Consider the following 14,990-nt stretch of genomic DNA (forward strand, 5'->3'; position numbering starts at 1 on the left):
CAGCAGTTTTTACATCTGCAGATGTTTCTTAATTCAAAATTTCACAATTTTCGTGTTTAAATGTTTAATTCTTGCTAGGTGCTAGGGGGCGTGGATGGTAACTTGCACTTTCCAGTAACTGTTCCATCCTTGAACAGGCTAAATCAAACTGAGTCTGCAATATTTTCAAGTTTGTTGATGGGCGTTTGTTAGGGATTCATTTTTTTTTTTATTTTACAGGCTCTTTACTGTTGACTATACAATGTTTCATAATTATTTAGTTAAATTCACAATGGACAGTTCCAAATTAAAGACATGGCAAAGTCCATTACTCTGATTTAGTGGAACATAGGTGATAAAGTCAAATGATAATCTCTTTATGACAATATTCCTGGATAAAATTTCACTACTTTGTCTTTTTTTTTTGCAGCTTCAATTTCAAATTTTATGCAAATAATTTTTCGGTTTTCAAATAAATTAAAGTATTCTGTAGAATATACCAAATTGTTGTGAATTCTTTATTTTTTGTTTTGATGAAAGAAATGCTCTTTATGGACTTAATACTCGACAATGAGAGTGATTTATGTGACATTTAAAATTCTGCGTAAAATGTCAAATTGGTAAATGTATTAAGTTGATCACATGGTTTCAGTTAAGAGTGTGATGTCTAATTTCCATTGTGTTTATTTTCCTTTATGTCTAAGGTGGCGGATATGGGTAAGGTGGGGAATATCAATTTTTGTGTCAGTTACATTTTTGAACAGGTGTGATTTATATATAGACATACTAATTGTATCTAGACAGTTTTTAGTTGCCTGAGGGTTTGACAGGGCTAAATTTATCAAAATCAATGTTTATACTTTCTTGTTTATCAGTAGGATTATGAATAAAGAACAAAGATAGCCGATGTTTGATTTATTAATTGGTATATCCTGATGTAATAAATTTTTTTGATTGATTTTTTTCTCTTTATTTATGTGTGTTAAATTTTAATTGACAAATTTATCTTTTCACATCTTAGGTTAAAATTTTAAACTGAAAAACTGTGGTTTTCTCCTCTCAGCATATGTTTCACTGTAAATGCAATAAAATAATGAATTTGAAAGCTTGTGTGAGATACAAGGAGATATAATTACATTGATAATGGAGTATTGTGATATAAAAAGTGACGTCTGCAACAAAACAGAACTATTTTGTGAGGCGCATTGTTACGAGGACAGTCAGGCTGATGGTAGTAACAACATACCTCCTCAGTCTGCTAAGATGACCACCTCTGCTAAACAAGGGGTTAGGAAGGCGACCACCTCTGTTAAACAAGGGGTTGGGAAGGCATGTGCTTATCAGAACTTTGTAAATGATTTCATGAATGCAAGAGATAGTGGATATGATTTCGAATCGGATGAGCAAATGAATATGGACTTGAACAGTGATGTAACAATGTCTCAGAACTTTATGAAAGGTCAAGGTCATGTGCCTTGTGAATATAACAAAGTATCTCTTTTAAAGTGGGGCATGAAGAACATTGGGAAAAATGATGTTAGAAAGGAGAATCTAAATTGCTCCAGGAATTCTCTGCACTGGGATGAATTTTTCGGTAATGTATTTGGTTATATTTTTTCTTTTTTACTGCATGCAAGAGTTTTAGTAGTCCATTGAAAGACTCTGCATTCTTAATTTCTCATTATTTTACAGTTTTACATTTGTCTCAAAATGTGAATTATAGCAGATTTGACTCAATTAAATGTAAAAATATAGCTTCAAATTCAGAGTATACATCTAAATATTTTGGACTAGAGCTTTAGGTGAAAACACACACAGATATACCATGTATATATATATATATATTTATTATTAGGACATATCACCAAGTTAACAAAAGTTACAAATCCAAACTCAAAGTTCTAGAAATATACTGTCTGTGATGCAGTGTCTTAAAAATAATATGATTATCATCTTAGAGGTGGAAATCTTTTGTTAAAATCTTGTGAGGTGTGGCACAATATGTATCTACACATTGAATAAGCATTAACAGATGCCTGGGTGTGTTTTAAATATTTTGTTTTGCACCAGTGCAAATAACAGTATAATTGTAATTCAATTATTCAAAACATTTAAATTGATGGACCAATTGCAACAATTATGTTTCCAATCAAATAAGATTAATGCGAAATAACAAATATATATTTGGAAATTTTTCAGCTAATTAAAAGTACTGTATGTACAGACAAACTACAGTTACAACTTTGTGGTGTTTCAGAAATAAGCACAATGTATTGGTACTTTATTGTGGATGACACTGTAAGATGTAGGGAAAAACCTATACATGCAATAGGGCTCATTACTCATTTATTGACAGTTTAAAGTCAAAATATCAATAAAGAGATGTTTTGCTTGTCTTGTTTATCTGATAAAATACCATATAATAAGATTATGCCCTGGTGTAACAATTTTTTTCCAGTTTTAGCTAGTCTTGAGTTATGACCCTTTTAAACTTATAATTTTTAACAGATAACCTTTAACAGTGCTCTTGTTGTATGCATATTAGCTGTAAGTAGGATACTGCTATTGTCCCATGTTCAAACCCTGGCAAGAGTTTTAGGGTTGATACCTGAGTAGCAATACGTATTCTACCCATACCAAGACTAATTTTTTAAAGATTGAAAGATTTTTTTGTTTTTAATCCAGTTCAAATAAGATTTTAATGGATTGTATGATAAGTGCTTAATGTAAGAGAATGAAATTTATTTGTCTTAAAGGTGGGTTGGTTGGGTAGGGTCAACATCGAGTCTCATTAATCTCGGTTTTAATGCTCCTGGCAAAAGGTAGTTGAGATTCTGACAGGGATCAAATCCACAAGCCAAGTGCCTGTAATTTAACAAACATGTAAGTTAGGCTTAGGCTTAAGCTTGCACATTCCTGCTGTCTGCCAAGACATGTTGACTTCTTAATTAAAACATTTTGATTTTGAAATCAGATTTAACAATGAACAGTTTCAAATAACAGTGCAAGATCTTTGCAGGTAAAAATAAAAATAAAACCACATTAATTTTCTTATTAATTAATGTTTTAAAGTCAAATGAATAATTGAAAAGGTTTATATTCAAGTACATTGTGACTTCTAGTCAAAATTTACTATTTATAGTTGTATGAAAAAATGATAGTAATTTCGTTAGGTAATATTATAATGTCAAAAAACACATCAGCTAATTTAATATGCAATATTTTGTGACGTCTGTGCAGTTGTTGTTTTTTATTGGTAACAAGTTTGTGATTGACTGACTTGGATCAAATATGATAACATTGTATGTCAGTAATAACAAAGCCTCAGGGTCACTAGTCTTTGTTTGTTTACTTTATCTACTAATTTGTTTACCAATTATGTCTGTCAACACCTGTATCTTTATATATCAAGGCAAAGGAGTAAAAAAATTACTTCAGGCATTGCTGGACAAAGAAGTGTTGTTCTTGTTTTATTATTAAGGTATATATGTGAAATAATTAAAAATATCTACAAAACAGCAACAAATTGATTTATACTGAGACCTGTGCCATTAGTATAGAGCCAGGCCAGCCTGTACATCCATGCAGTCTTGCCAGGTTCAATACTGTTAAGGTAGCCAAATTTTTATACTTTGATATTTGAAATCCAATCTACCTTCAAATGGACTCTTCCAAATTTAAAACTATATTCAGTTCTATTACAAGAATTCAGCAGGTCATTTATTATAATAACATCACTAGTATTTAGAGAAAACAAGACAAGACAGAGATTTTTTCATGGATCAAAACTATGTTTTTTATCAAAATGTCAGCTGTTATGAAGTCTTACTTAACCTTTATCTTAATTTGTACTGATATCACCAAGATTCCTGCCCTGTTGAGTAATAATAAAGCCAGGGTTTGAACAACTTGTTTAACAAGGGTATGCCATAAATAATGATAAGTTTAAATTCATATTTTATAGTGGTGAGTGGGATGGATTTTAAATGTTTTATTATATTAATTCCTGTTATGTTTAAAGATTATTTATCACATCAAAGAATTTGATCCTTCCCACATATCAAGTTGTTTTATGTCACACATACAGCCATTGTTGCGGTCATAAAAGCAACTTCCCAGCTTTTCTTGGAGTAGAAAGATTTCAAGTGTCCCAACTTTACCAAGTTAACCGGCTAAAACCGAAAGGGATGAGCCATTGCCAGCAGTTATAGAGCCTATGCTATCTGACCAGGCTCTATACTGTGTCGGCTAACTGACTATACATTTTCTTCTTGAAATCCCCAAAACTGATATTTGACTGTTCCAAATATGGAACCTGGACCAATCCATTAAAAAATTCAGGAGATTATAGGTTAATGCATATTTGTAGTTATCAATGTGATACCTCCACATGACTTTCTGTGGAATGTTACATAACATTTTGTAGAGGATTACAGCTGAAAGCTTATTTCTTGATTGAAAAGTTTTTATCTGAATGAGATTCATAAATTATTTATTAATTACATTAATGTCAGGAGACTGATCACCCCATTTAAATGATTACCTTGCCTGTTATTTCTTGGATCAAGAAATCGCTTTCAAATGTATGTAACTGGATCAAGTTCATATCAACCCATTTTCAAACTTTTGATATGAAAATTCCCTCAATTGAGAATAGGCACTGTCCAAAATTCAAAACAGGACAGGTCTTTGATTTAAATTTCATGAGGTTATGGCCACCAGAGTCCAAAACTTCTCATTCAAATCTTGCAACAGATTACTATATTCTTCAAACTGTCATAGTAATTCTCAAATATTCCTTTATAGGAACCTATAGATTTTCTTTTAGCATGAGGTCAGGGTCTTTATAATTGCTGCATGGTTAAGGTCAATGGCTTTGAACTTCTTGCCTCTCACAGTGTTTGGTTTGAATCCCGCCAGAAACTGTAGATTCTTTCGTGTTGAGAACCATCCAGCTTGCTTTAAGAAAGTGACTAAATCTGTTTTTGTGGGTGCCGATTACTGGATTAGTGTCTGAAAATATTGGCTAAGGGGGCACTTGCAGTCCTTCCTCCTTCTGAAAAAATTGGCAAAGGGACACCTGAAGTTGTCCTGCAACGCCGATACACAACCTTTACAGAGCAGTGTCAGCTTGACTAAAAACACTCCAACCCAGCCATACTTAAATCAGCAAACAATTAACTTAAATAAAAAAAGAAAGTATCATTGTAACCTAAAATACAAGGGGGTTAATCCATGCGCGCGCATCCTTAAAGTTCTGATACCGCGAACACTTCATAGGCCGGTATTTCGAAGAAAAACGAGTGGTGTGAAGAAATCAGAAAATGTATGAATTTAATTTGTTTTGCAAAGAAGATGTCCTAACTTCTAGTTTTTATATACAAAATGTCTTGAAGTAACTCTTTCCTGTTTTGTCAGTATTTCGCGTTGAATGCGATTTTGATTCTGGATAGTGCGTACACCCGGCGTTGAAATGTTACAGAAAATGAGCAAATATCGATTAAACTGGCCGTTTTAAACGGCTGGAAGTTATTCTGTTGCAGAATCCTTTTCAAAAATATATTTTCAACCTTCGTTCCAATTCATTTGTACTCAAAACGTATTTAAACTCACTATTTACAGAAAACAGAGATTATGATATTGCGTACACTCTAAAAAAATCCAGATACTGCGTACACATAACTATGCAATTGATAAAAAGTAGGTATGTGAAGTTGGCTTGTACATTGTACATCGTAGTTCAGCTTGTAATTCCCCAATTACAAGCTAGTAGTTGGGTATTCAGCTTGTAGTTCGGACCAAATACGCCAGCATACATAATATTTGAATTACAAGCTAGTAGTTTAGTATTCAGCTTGAAGTTCGGACCAGATACACCAGGATACGTTAAATTTGAATTACGAGCTAGTAGTTGGGTATTCATCTTGTAGTTCTGACCAAATACATCAGCATACATAATATTTGAATTAAGGGCTAGTAGTTGTGTATTCAGATTGTAGTTCGGACTAAATACACCAGCATACATAATATTTGAATTACAAGCTAGTAGTTGGGTATTCAGCTTGTAGTTCGGAAAAAATACATCAGCATACATAATATTTGAATTACAAGCTAGTAGTTGGGTATTCAGCTTGTAGTTTGGACCAAATACACCAGCATACAAAATATTATCTAGCTGATGTATTTTGTCAGCTGACATGTATGCTGATGTATTTGGTCCGATCAACAAGCTGAATACCCAACTACTAGCTTGTAATTCAAATATAATGTATGCTGATGTATTTGGTCCGAACTACAAGCTGAATACCCAACTACTAGCTTGTAATTCAAATATTATGTATGCTGGTGTATTTGGTCCGAACTACAAGCTGAATACCCAACTACTAGCTTGTAATTCAAATATTATGTATGCTGGTGTATTTGGTCCGAACTACAAGCTGAATACCCAACTACTAGCTTGTAATTCAAATATAATGTATGCTGGTGTGTTTGGTCCGAACTACAAGCTGAATACCCAACTACTAGCTTGTAATTTAAATATAATGTATGCTGATGTGTTTGGTCCGAACTACAAGCTGAATACCCAACTACTAGCTTGTAATTCAAATATAATATATGCTGATGTATTTGGTCAGAACTACAAGATGAATACCTAACTACTAGCTTGTAATTCAAATATAATGTATGCTGATGTATTTGGTCAGAACTTCAAGATGAATACCCAACTACTAGCTCGTAATTCAAATCTAACGTATCCTGGTGTATCTGGTCAGAACTACAAGCTGAATACCCAACTACTAGCTATTAATTAAAATATTGTGTATGCTGATGTATTTGGTCCGAACTACAAGCTGAATACTAAACTACTAGCTAGTAATTAAAATATTGTGTATGCTGATGTATTTGGTCCGAACTTCAAGCTGAATACTAAACTACTAGCTAGTAATTAAAATATTGTGTATGCTGGCGTATTTGTACCGAACTACAAGCTGAATACCCAACTACTAGCTTGTAATTGGGGTATAACAAGCTGAACTACGATTTACAATGTACAAGCCAACTTCACATACCTACTTTTTATCAATTGCATAGTTATGTGTACGCAGTATCTGGATTTTTTTTAGAGTGTACGCAATATCATTATCCTTGTTTTCTGTAAATAGTGAGTTTAAATACGTTTTGAGTACAAATGAATTGGAACGAAGGTTGAAAATATATTTTTGAAAAGGATTCTACAACAATATAACTTCCAGCCGTTTAAAACGGCCAGTTTAATCGATATTTGCTCATTTTCTGTAACATTTCAACGCCGGGTGTACGCACTATCCAGAATCAAAATCGCATTCAACGCGAAATACTGACAAAACAGGAAAGAGTTACTTCAAGACATTTTGTAAATAAAAACTAGAAGTTAGGACATCTTCTTTGCAAAACAAATTAAATTCATACCTTTTCTGATTTCTTCACACCACTCGTTTTTCTTCGAAATACCGGCCGTTGAAGTGTTCGCGGTATCAGAACTTTAAGGATGCGCGCGCATGGATTAACCCCCTTGAAATAGATTTGGTGTCACTAAATCCTAGTAATAAACTAAGATAGGGAACAGAGCCGCTCTTTTACGGGGAATCCCCTTTTCCTTGTAAAAGATTTTTCAGAAAAATCCCCCCAAAGGTAGTGCCTAGGATGGACAAAAATAATGGTAATTTGAGTGTTATGAATTGTTGTAACCTTTTAAATTAGTCAAAAGGGTCACCCCTTTTAAAAGTGCTTTTTATACCCAAAAAATGTAGCTGACAGATTTAAACCTATTTTGAGAAGATAAAGACATGATTTGGGTGACAATCGGCATTATGTAGGTTGGTTTTTTGTTTTCGTTTGTCGCCAAAACACTGATTTGATCATTTAGTGTTTTTTGGAGTGTATTACCCAGTTGAAAAAGGCTTCTGCATGATGCCCCAGTGCACCTTTGTCTTTGCATACAAATAAAGTAGGCCCTACTAACTTAAAATTTTAAGGCAGAAGTTCAGAACTAGTGTCATCATCCATCACCTAGTGAGATAAATTTTCAATAACTTTCGATAACTTTTGATAATTTTCGCATAAAAAAGAATTAGAAATCTCAAGCAAATTTTAAAATCCACAAAGATGAGGGGCACAATTAAAAACAATTTATTCCAGGTGTACAGGGTTTTTTTTTTAAATATATTAAATTTTGTCGGTTTAATATTGAAGACATGCCTTCCTTGTGGTCAGGTTGTCGCGTTGAACAAGATAATCTGTCTGATCCTACGGTACCCGGCAGGCCGCAGATATCTGTTAAAATTTCATCAGTCAAAGGGAATTTTGATATTCATCGCTATTATCATCATGGTTTAAATGATTAATTTACATGCAGGAAAACTACAAACAAGATTACCAACTGGGAATTTTTATCCTTTGGGTTTAATACTAGGGAATTTATTGTCCAAATTTGACACCCGAGGTGTAAAAATTTGATTCTCTCAAGGAATACCCTAAAGTAAGATGATATTAAAACTTGTTATAACCCTGTTTATTATTACACGCTACGTTTCATTAAAATGAAAGTGCAGTGAATTGTGATGAACATTTCAACTATCATGAAATTCTATTGTGATGATACAAAATTTCATAAAATAATATGCCAGAATGCACTTTTAACATGCAGTATTTTATCATGTTTAAATCTGAATGCATTACGAATGCATGTAATTGAAAAGAAATGTAATGTTAATACACTTAGTCATGCATGCTACGAGAAAGCAAAAGAGAATTTTACGCCCTTTGCTCATCACCTAAAATCTTTTTGGGAAAAGACATACCATTGCTTTATTTTTTCTTGAATATCAGACAGGATTATCTATAGTCTACAACGGGGCTAGAAAACCCTCACTTTAACCCCCTGTTCTTAGCATGGCATCATTTTGCTGTTATAAAAGAAGCTGTAAATTCATAGTTGTCATAAAAAAAGGTGCTAAATAAAAATATTTGTTTTCTTAATTTCTGTCTAAAGTAAGATTTATAAGTAATATTTAAGATTAAGAATCAAAAACCGGTTGTTGTCACAGGATGGCAATATATCTATCGGCAGAGCCTAGTAACCACTGTAAACAGTTACCCTTTAGCTAGATATTCAGGTCGGTACCGGTGCCAATCTGTACCGGCAGCTGGTGTAGGATTCTTAATATATGCTCTTTATTTTTTTACAATCTGTAGAACTGATTGTGATGAAACTATGAAGAAATTATTACATGTATTATGCAGTCACGTGTGACTGCAAAGTTTCATCAAGATCTATTCGCATTTATTCAAAAGATGGCAAAAAAGAATTCCAGTGTTATCACGCATCAAGATATTTAGCACACTATTTCCTCTGTTTGTAATTTCAAATATAAATATGTTTAAATTATCTTAAAATTAACATAAATCTCTTTAAAGGCCACATTCCATATTTTAAGGCATGTTTTATCTGTTTATCATAAGAATATTGATGCATTATTTGGTGTTATTAATCTATCTACAATTTATTAAAATTTGCATACCGTATAACTGAACAGTCTTCTATGTATGGGAAATTTTGATAAGAATTTGCTTACTCAAGTCAGGATATACGATATCACCAGGTGTTGTCAACATATGGAAAGGTGACTGAGAACTTTTTTAAATATTTCAAGGTAATGGAATGAAAATTTTAAAGAAATTCTTTAACTTGTTATACTGTCAGATTTTTAGGCAATGATAAACCATGCAGTAAAATTGTTAGCATTAAACATGTAATTGTTACACTGGAAAAATTGTAAAATGTATTTTTTTCTTGAGGAACAATATTTTAACCTTATTCATGCTAAATCTTTTTCATCTTTCAATCTGCACAAAACCATTCATCTTTTTTAAGGAAAATGTCTGAATAAGAGGATTGTACTGGCTGAATATTGAATAGAGCAGACCATGATAAGAGTACATAGCCATAACCGTGCTGACTGATCTTGGTCTGCACTGGTCCCATGGATGTATAATATGCATAGCTATGTTGACTGATCTTGGTCTGCACTGGTCCCGTGGATGTATAGCCATGCCGGCTGATCTTGGTCTGCACTGGTCCCGTGGATGTATAGCATGTATAGCTATGCTGGCTGATTTTGGTCTGTACTGGTCCCATGGATGTATAGCATGCATAGCTATGCTGGCTGATTTTGGTCTGTACTGGTCCCATGGATGTATAGCATGTATAGCTATGCTGGCTGATTTTGGTCTGTACTGGTCCCATGGATGTATAGCATGCATAGCTATGCTGGCTGATTTTGGTCTGTACTGGTCCCATGGATGTATAGCATGCATAGCTATGCTGGCTGATCTTGGTCTGTACTGGTCCCATGGATGTATAGCATGTATAGCTATGCTGGCTGATTTTGGTCTGTACTGGTCCCATGGATATAATATGATGTCGCCAGATACTTGCAGTTAATATACATATGAACCATATATGAATGATTGCCTGAAAATATTTCAAAGCGGAATACTGTGTTCCAGTTTTCTCTTTTCATACAAAATCTAATCTCAAGGGATATGAAATAAATTTGTCATATGACACAAAAAGGTTGAATTAGTGTCATCAGTATTATTACTGTAAGAAGAATGAGCCGTAAGAATTTTACAACATTTATGATACCCTAAGGGGGGAGGGGGCAATATTAACTCACTCGTGCCATATAATGTTATGCTGCACCAAGGCAAGCTCGCAGTTCCATGCAGTCTGCTGCTACAGCTTTAATACTTTAAACCTTTAACTGGTTAAAGTGGATTGCTCAATGATTGGCACATTTTCCATTAGAATTTCAATTATTGAATAAAATAATAGAAATATATCACTTTATTATCTGATTTATAAATATACATCAGATCATGTATCTTACACTTGCCAACAACTTTCATGTTTTGTTGTTATGTCTAATACTAAATACTATCAATGTAATTATTCATTGTATTACAGACTTCCCATTTATAGACCAATTCACTTTAATTTAGTACACTTTAATACTGAAGTCCTTAGTATTTCAAAATCCAAACCAGGGCAAGCCCATTTTTTATATAAAATTAAAGTTGTGAAAATATATTAGTGTTGTGGTATTTAAAGGAATACATTTGGAAATACTGAAATCTACCAGTGCACTTTCATTAGGAAGCTTATAGACTAATTTTCTTTGTGAGATACGTAATGAAACATGAAACATTTTTAGCTCGACTTTTCTATGAAAAGGGGAGCTATCCTACTCGCCCCGGCGTCGGCGTCGGCGTCACACCTTGGTTAAGTTTTTCGTACCACCCCACTTTATTTCAGAAGTATTACAAGTATGGCTTTGAAACTTACCATACTTGTTCACCATCATAACCTCCATCTACAGACAAGAGTACATAACTCTGTCAAGGTTTTTGACAGAATTATGGCCCTTTTTTGACTTAGAAAGTGTATTGAGCTTGGTTAAGTTTTTTGTACCACCTCACTTTATTTCAAAACCATTGGAGGTATTGCTTTGAAACTGACCATACTTGTTTACCATCACGACCTTCATCAACAGACAAGAGGACATAACTCTGTCAAGGTTTTTGACAGAATTATGCCCCTTTTTGACTTAGAAAATACATTGAATATGGGTAAAATCCACTTATTGCCTTAACCCTTTGAGATATTGCTTTGAAACTTTTAATGCTATTTCACATCATTACCCCCATCTGTACGCAAGAGAAGGTAACTCTGTCAAGGATTTGTTTTAAAAATTAAGGCCTTTTATCGACTTAGAATCTTGGTTAAGTTTTTGGTTAAGTTTTTAGTACCAGTCCACTTTTTGACTGAACTGTTTGAGATATTAATTTGAAAGTTGGAATACTTGTTTACAATCATGATTCCCAAACATGTCCAGGAGAAGGTAATTCTGTCAAAGATTTTATTTGAATTATGGCCCTTAACTGTCAATGTTTTGTATTATAGGCAAGCACTAAAAAAGTCGAGCGCGCTGTCTTACGGACAGCTCTTGTATAACATGGGCCGGTAACCGATGATTTATGACATGTCATAATTATCTTCATTCTAGCTCTATACAGAATATCATTTTATGTAGTCATTTTAGGTCAGATTTTTTTCAACACTGTATGGTTGTATTTAAAAAAAAAAATCATGTGTTTTTCATAGTAATATCAAAACTGTTTTGACAATCTAATATAAATATTTTATCAATTTTCACTTTGGATTATTGATCATTTAAGTTAGGATTTTTCTATGGATTGAGTGTCATAATACTTCATAATTTTTCAGTATTTGTTATGCAATATGTTAATATTAATGTATTAAAGTTACATTTTTTTTATCATTTTTGGTTACATTAGTCATAATGTTTTTGGTATATAACAGTTTATGATCTTGTAACTTTTGGAAAGACTCGGCTATGCGGAATACAAATTAATATGAGTTTTATATTGCTGAATCTTGAAAGTTTTTTATTGGCAATGCTGTAGAGATTTTCTGTGAAAGCAGTCACCTGGCCTAATACTATTATAAACCTCCAGGTGTTTCAGAAGATTTCAGATGTCTTTACAGTGTGTGCTCAAAATCATGGAAATATTACTGCTGCAAGTTTTTATGGTGTTTTAATTATTTTGGGGGAAATATTTCTGGATTTTGCATTTTGTGGAATCGTAGAATTGTTGCTGGAATTTGCAATAGTTTGTTTTCTTTCAGGGAAAACACAATTGGATAAGAAAGATACACATTGGTTTATAGATAAAAAAAAATTATTTTTTTTTGGTACAGAAAAAACTAGGTTTTTTTTTATGGTACAGAAAAAAATGAGAGTGACTGTCAGTTAATAAGATTAGTGTGTCAGATGCAGAAATGTGTTCTTGTGTTGTGAAATAGGATGATTATAATGAGGAAATAAGTGATATAATTGAGGATGGAGCAGTACGATACAGGAGTTAATGTCAACTCTTTATGGGGACAGCTCTTTGACAAAGGTAATAATTAAAGGCTGCATTTCATTCTAATCTTTAAATTCTTTCCCGAATTGAGGCTAAAATCTTTTAATACAATTGTGAATCAGTCTTATTTTTAAAAAAGAAAAAAACTTGATGCTTTTGAAAAGTACTGAAATTTAAGAGGATATAATATAGTTTAATTAATTGCTTTTGTCATAGTGACATGCAGAATTTTTTTTTATATCCAACGATGAATGATGGTTTGACAATAATTCAGCAATAAGGCAAACTGCCACTGCCAGCTGGACAAGGTCATGGGTGATAACAATTGATTTATAGGCATTTTCTTGAATAAATTCTGTACAAGTAATGATTTAATGTACATATAATATCAATGTATGAAATATACTCAATTATGGAAGAAGAAGGATCTCTTATGTATAATGCATATAAAAAGGAAATGAAATCTTGGAAATAAGGCAGCAGATACTCCAAAATATGTTAAATTTTTGTCCTCTGTGAGTCCAGATATTATGGTATTATATCATTTTTACATAATTATGTATATATACCTCAGAGAGATTCTGACTTTCAAAATGAAAAATTATTTTGACCTTGTGTAGGTTTTTCGATGTGAAATGCACGTATATTTCATTTTTCAAGCATTAATAATACAACGATCAATCAGTTATTTCGTATTTTGTCATAGATACATTATCCCTTAATGATTATGCAAGTGAAAACAATAATTATGTCCTTAAAATTAATGATTTACAAAAAAACAAAAAAAATTCAAATGTTTCCAGGTAAAAAATTAATGAAGTAAGGCATGTTGTTCTGTCTGTAATTAATTATAAGGCATGTGCATCTCTAAATGCACTTCTTTGATGTTGATTGTTCAGTGTATAAGAGATAACATTGCAAGGTTAGACATCTTTTACTAACAAGTATTTTATCATGGCTTGTTTGCAACCAGATTTGAACATCAAAAGTGAGTCCTCTTCATGTTTATTTACAATGCATACCATTAAATCATTAACCCTCCTAACTTATAAAATGTCAGGAAGAAAAGAAAATTTTAGTATCTTGTATTCTAAGAAAATTTTTGTACATTGTTCTCTGATAATTTATTAGTAGGAAGAAGGGTAGGGAGTTCTAAATATTAAAAATAGAAGTCAGTTCATTCTCTTACAAAGTTAAAATTTTAGAAAGGCTTATATTTGCAACATGTATGACAGAATAGAGAAGCTGAGTCAGCAGTTTAATTTTGATGGTTTTTTTTGCGAAATAAACGACATAACATATTAGGCAAGGCATTCTTATCCACATACATTTATATTTTTTTCTCTCTCAAGTTATCTGACATCTACTAAAATACATTAACTGTGAAGTAATACAAAAATGTTATAGCCGAGATGGTACATTATAGTAAATTTAAATAATATCAGATTGTAAAATTCCTTTTTCACGAATAATATGATATTGTAGTTATAGATACTTCACTTAATGTGTCAACATCTAAAATCCGGATTAATAGTATGTTTTGGTGAAATTAGTAGTGTATATTACAAGATTGGTGAGATGAATTTATCCATCTGTTTGGTGTAAATGTCTCACAGAGACATCTTTTGTAAACATGATGAAAAGGTAACAAGGAAAATGCAGAGATATTATCGCAAGCGCTGGGTATATTAAATAAAAAGAAAGAAGGTAAAGTAGTTCTCCAGATGATAAGGTTAGAGTTATCTGTCTTTGTTTACACCTGCAGTACATCATTTTTTGTTATCATCTGAAGCAATGCCGGTGAATCATCATATGCAATCTTTTCATAACATCTGTAATTTTTGAAAATAAATCATTAACAGTTGTATAAGTCTATGACAGTTCGCAATAATCAGAGCTTTCTCTGTGTTATTTTGTTGTTTTGATTTATTATAGTAAGTTTGTCAGATGTTTCAGGATGCATGAAAATTTATAAAACTAATATTTATTCAGGCCTTTCTATGGCCAATTGTTAAGGTTTC

At 32.5% G+C, this 14,990-nt stretch overlaps 1 protein-coding gene across 8 annotated transcripts in view; it reads left to right on the plus strand.

Moving 5' to 3' along the window:
- LOC132727398 (serine-rich adhesin for platelets-like) overlaps nucleotides 1-14,990 on the plus strand; it is a 71,370-nt gene that overhangs the window by 34,689 nt on the left and 21,691 nt on the right. The window contains exons 1-2 of one of the 8 annotated variants that reach the window (XM_060712863.1): nucleotides 497-696; nucleotides 1,001-1,573. The exons of 3 other annotated variants lie outside the window; for them this stretch is intronic. In XM_060712863.1, coding sequence (XP_060568846.1) covers nucleotides 1,123-1,573 — 451 coding nt within the window. In that variant the 5' untranslated portion in view covers nucleotides 497-696; nucleotides 1,001-1,122. Of the gene's footprint in view, nucleotides 1-496; nucleotides 1,574-12,828; nucleotides 13,006-14,990 lie in introns of those variants that run through there. 4 more of the 8 variants (XM_060712862.1, XM_060712861.1, XM_060712860.1 and 1 more) reach the window with 4 other exon arrangements.

This window comes from Ruditapes philippinarum, unplaced genomic scaffold, assembly GCF_026571515.1.
Source record: "Ruditapes philippinarum isolate M1 unplaced genomic scaffold, ASM2657151v2 ctg86_1_1_1_1, whole genome shotgun sequence".
NCBI lineage: Eukaryota > Metazoa > Mollusca > Bivalvia > Venerida > Veneridae > Ruditapes > Ruditapes philippinarum.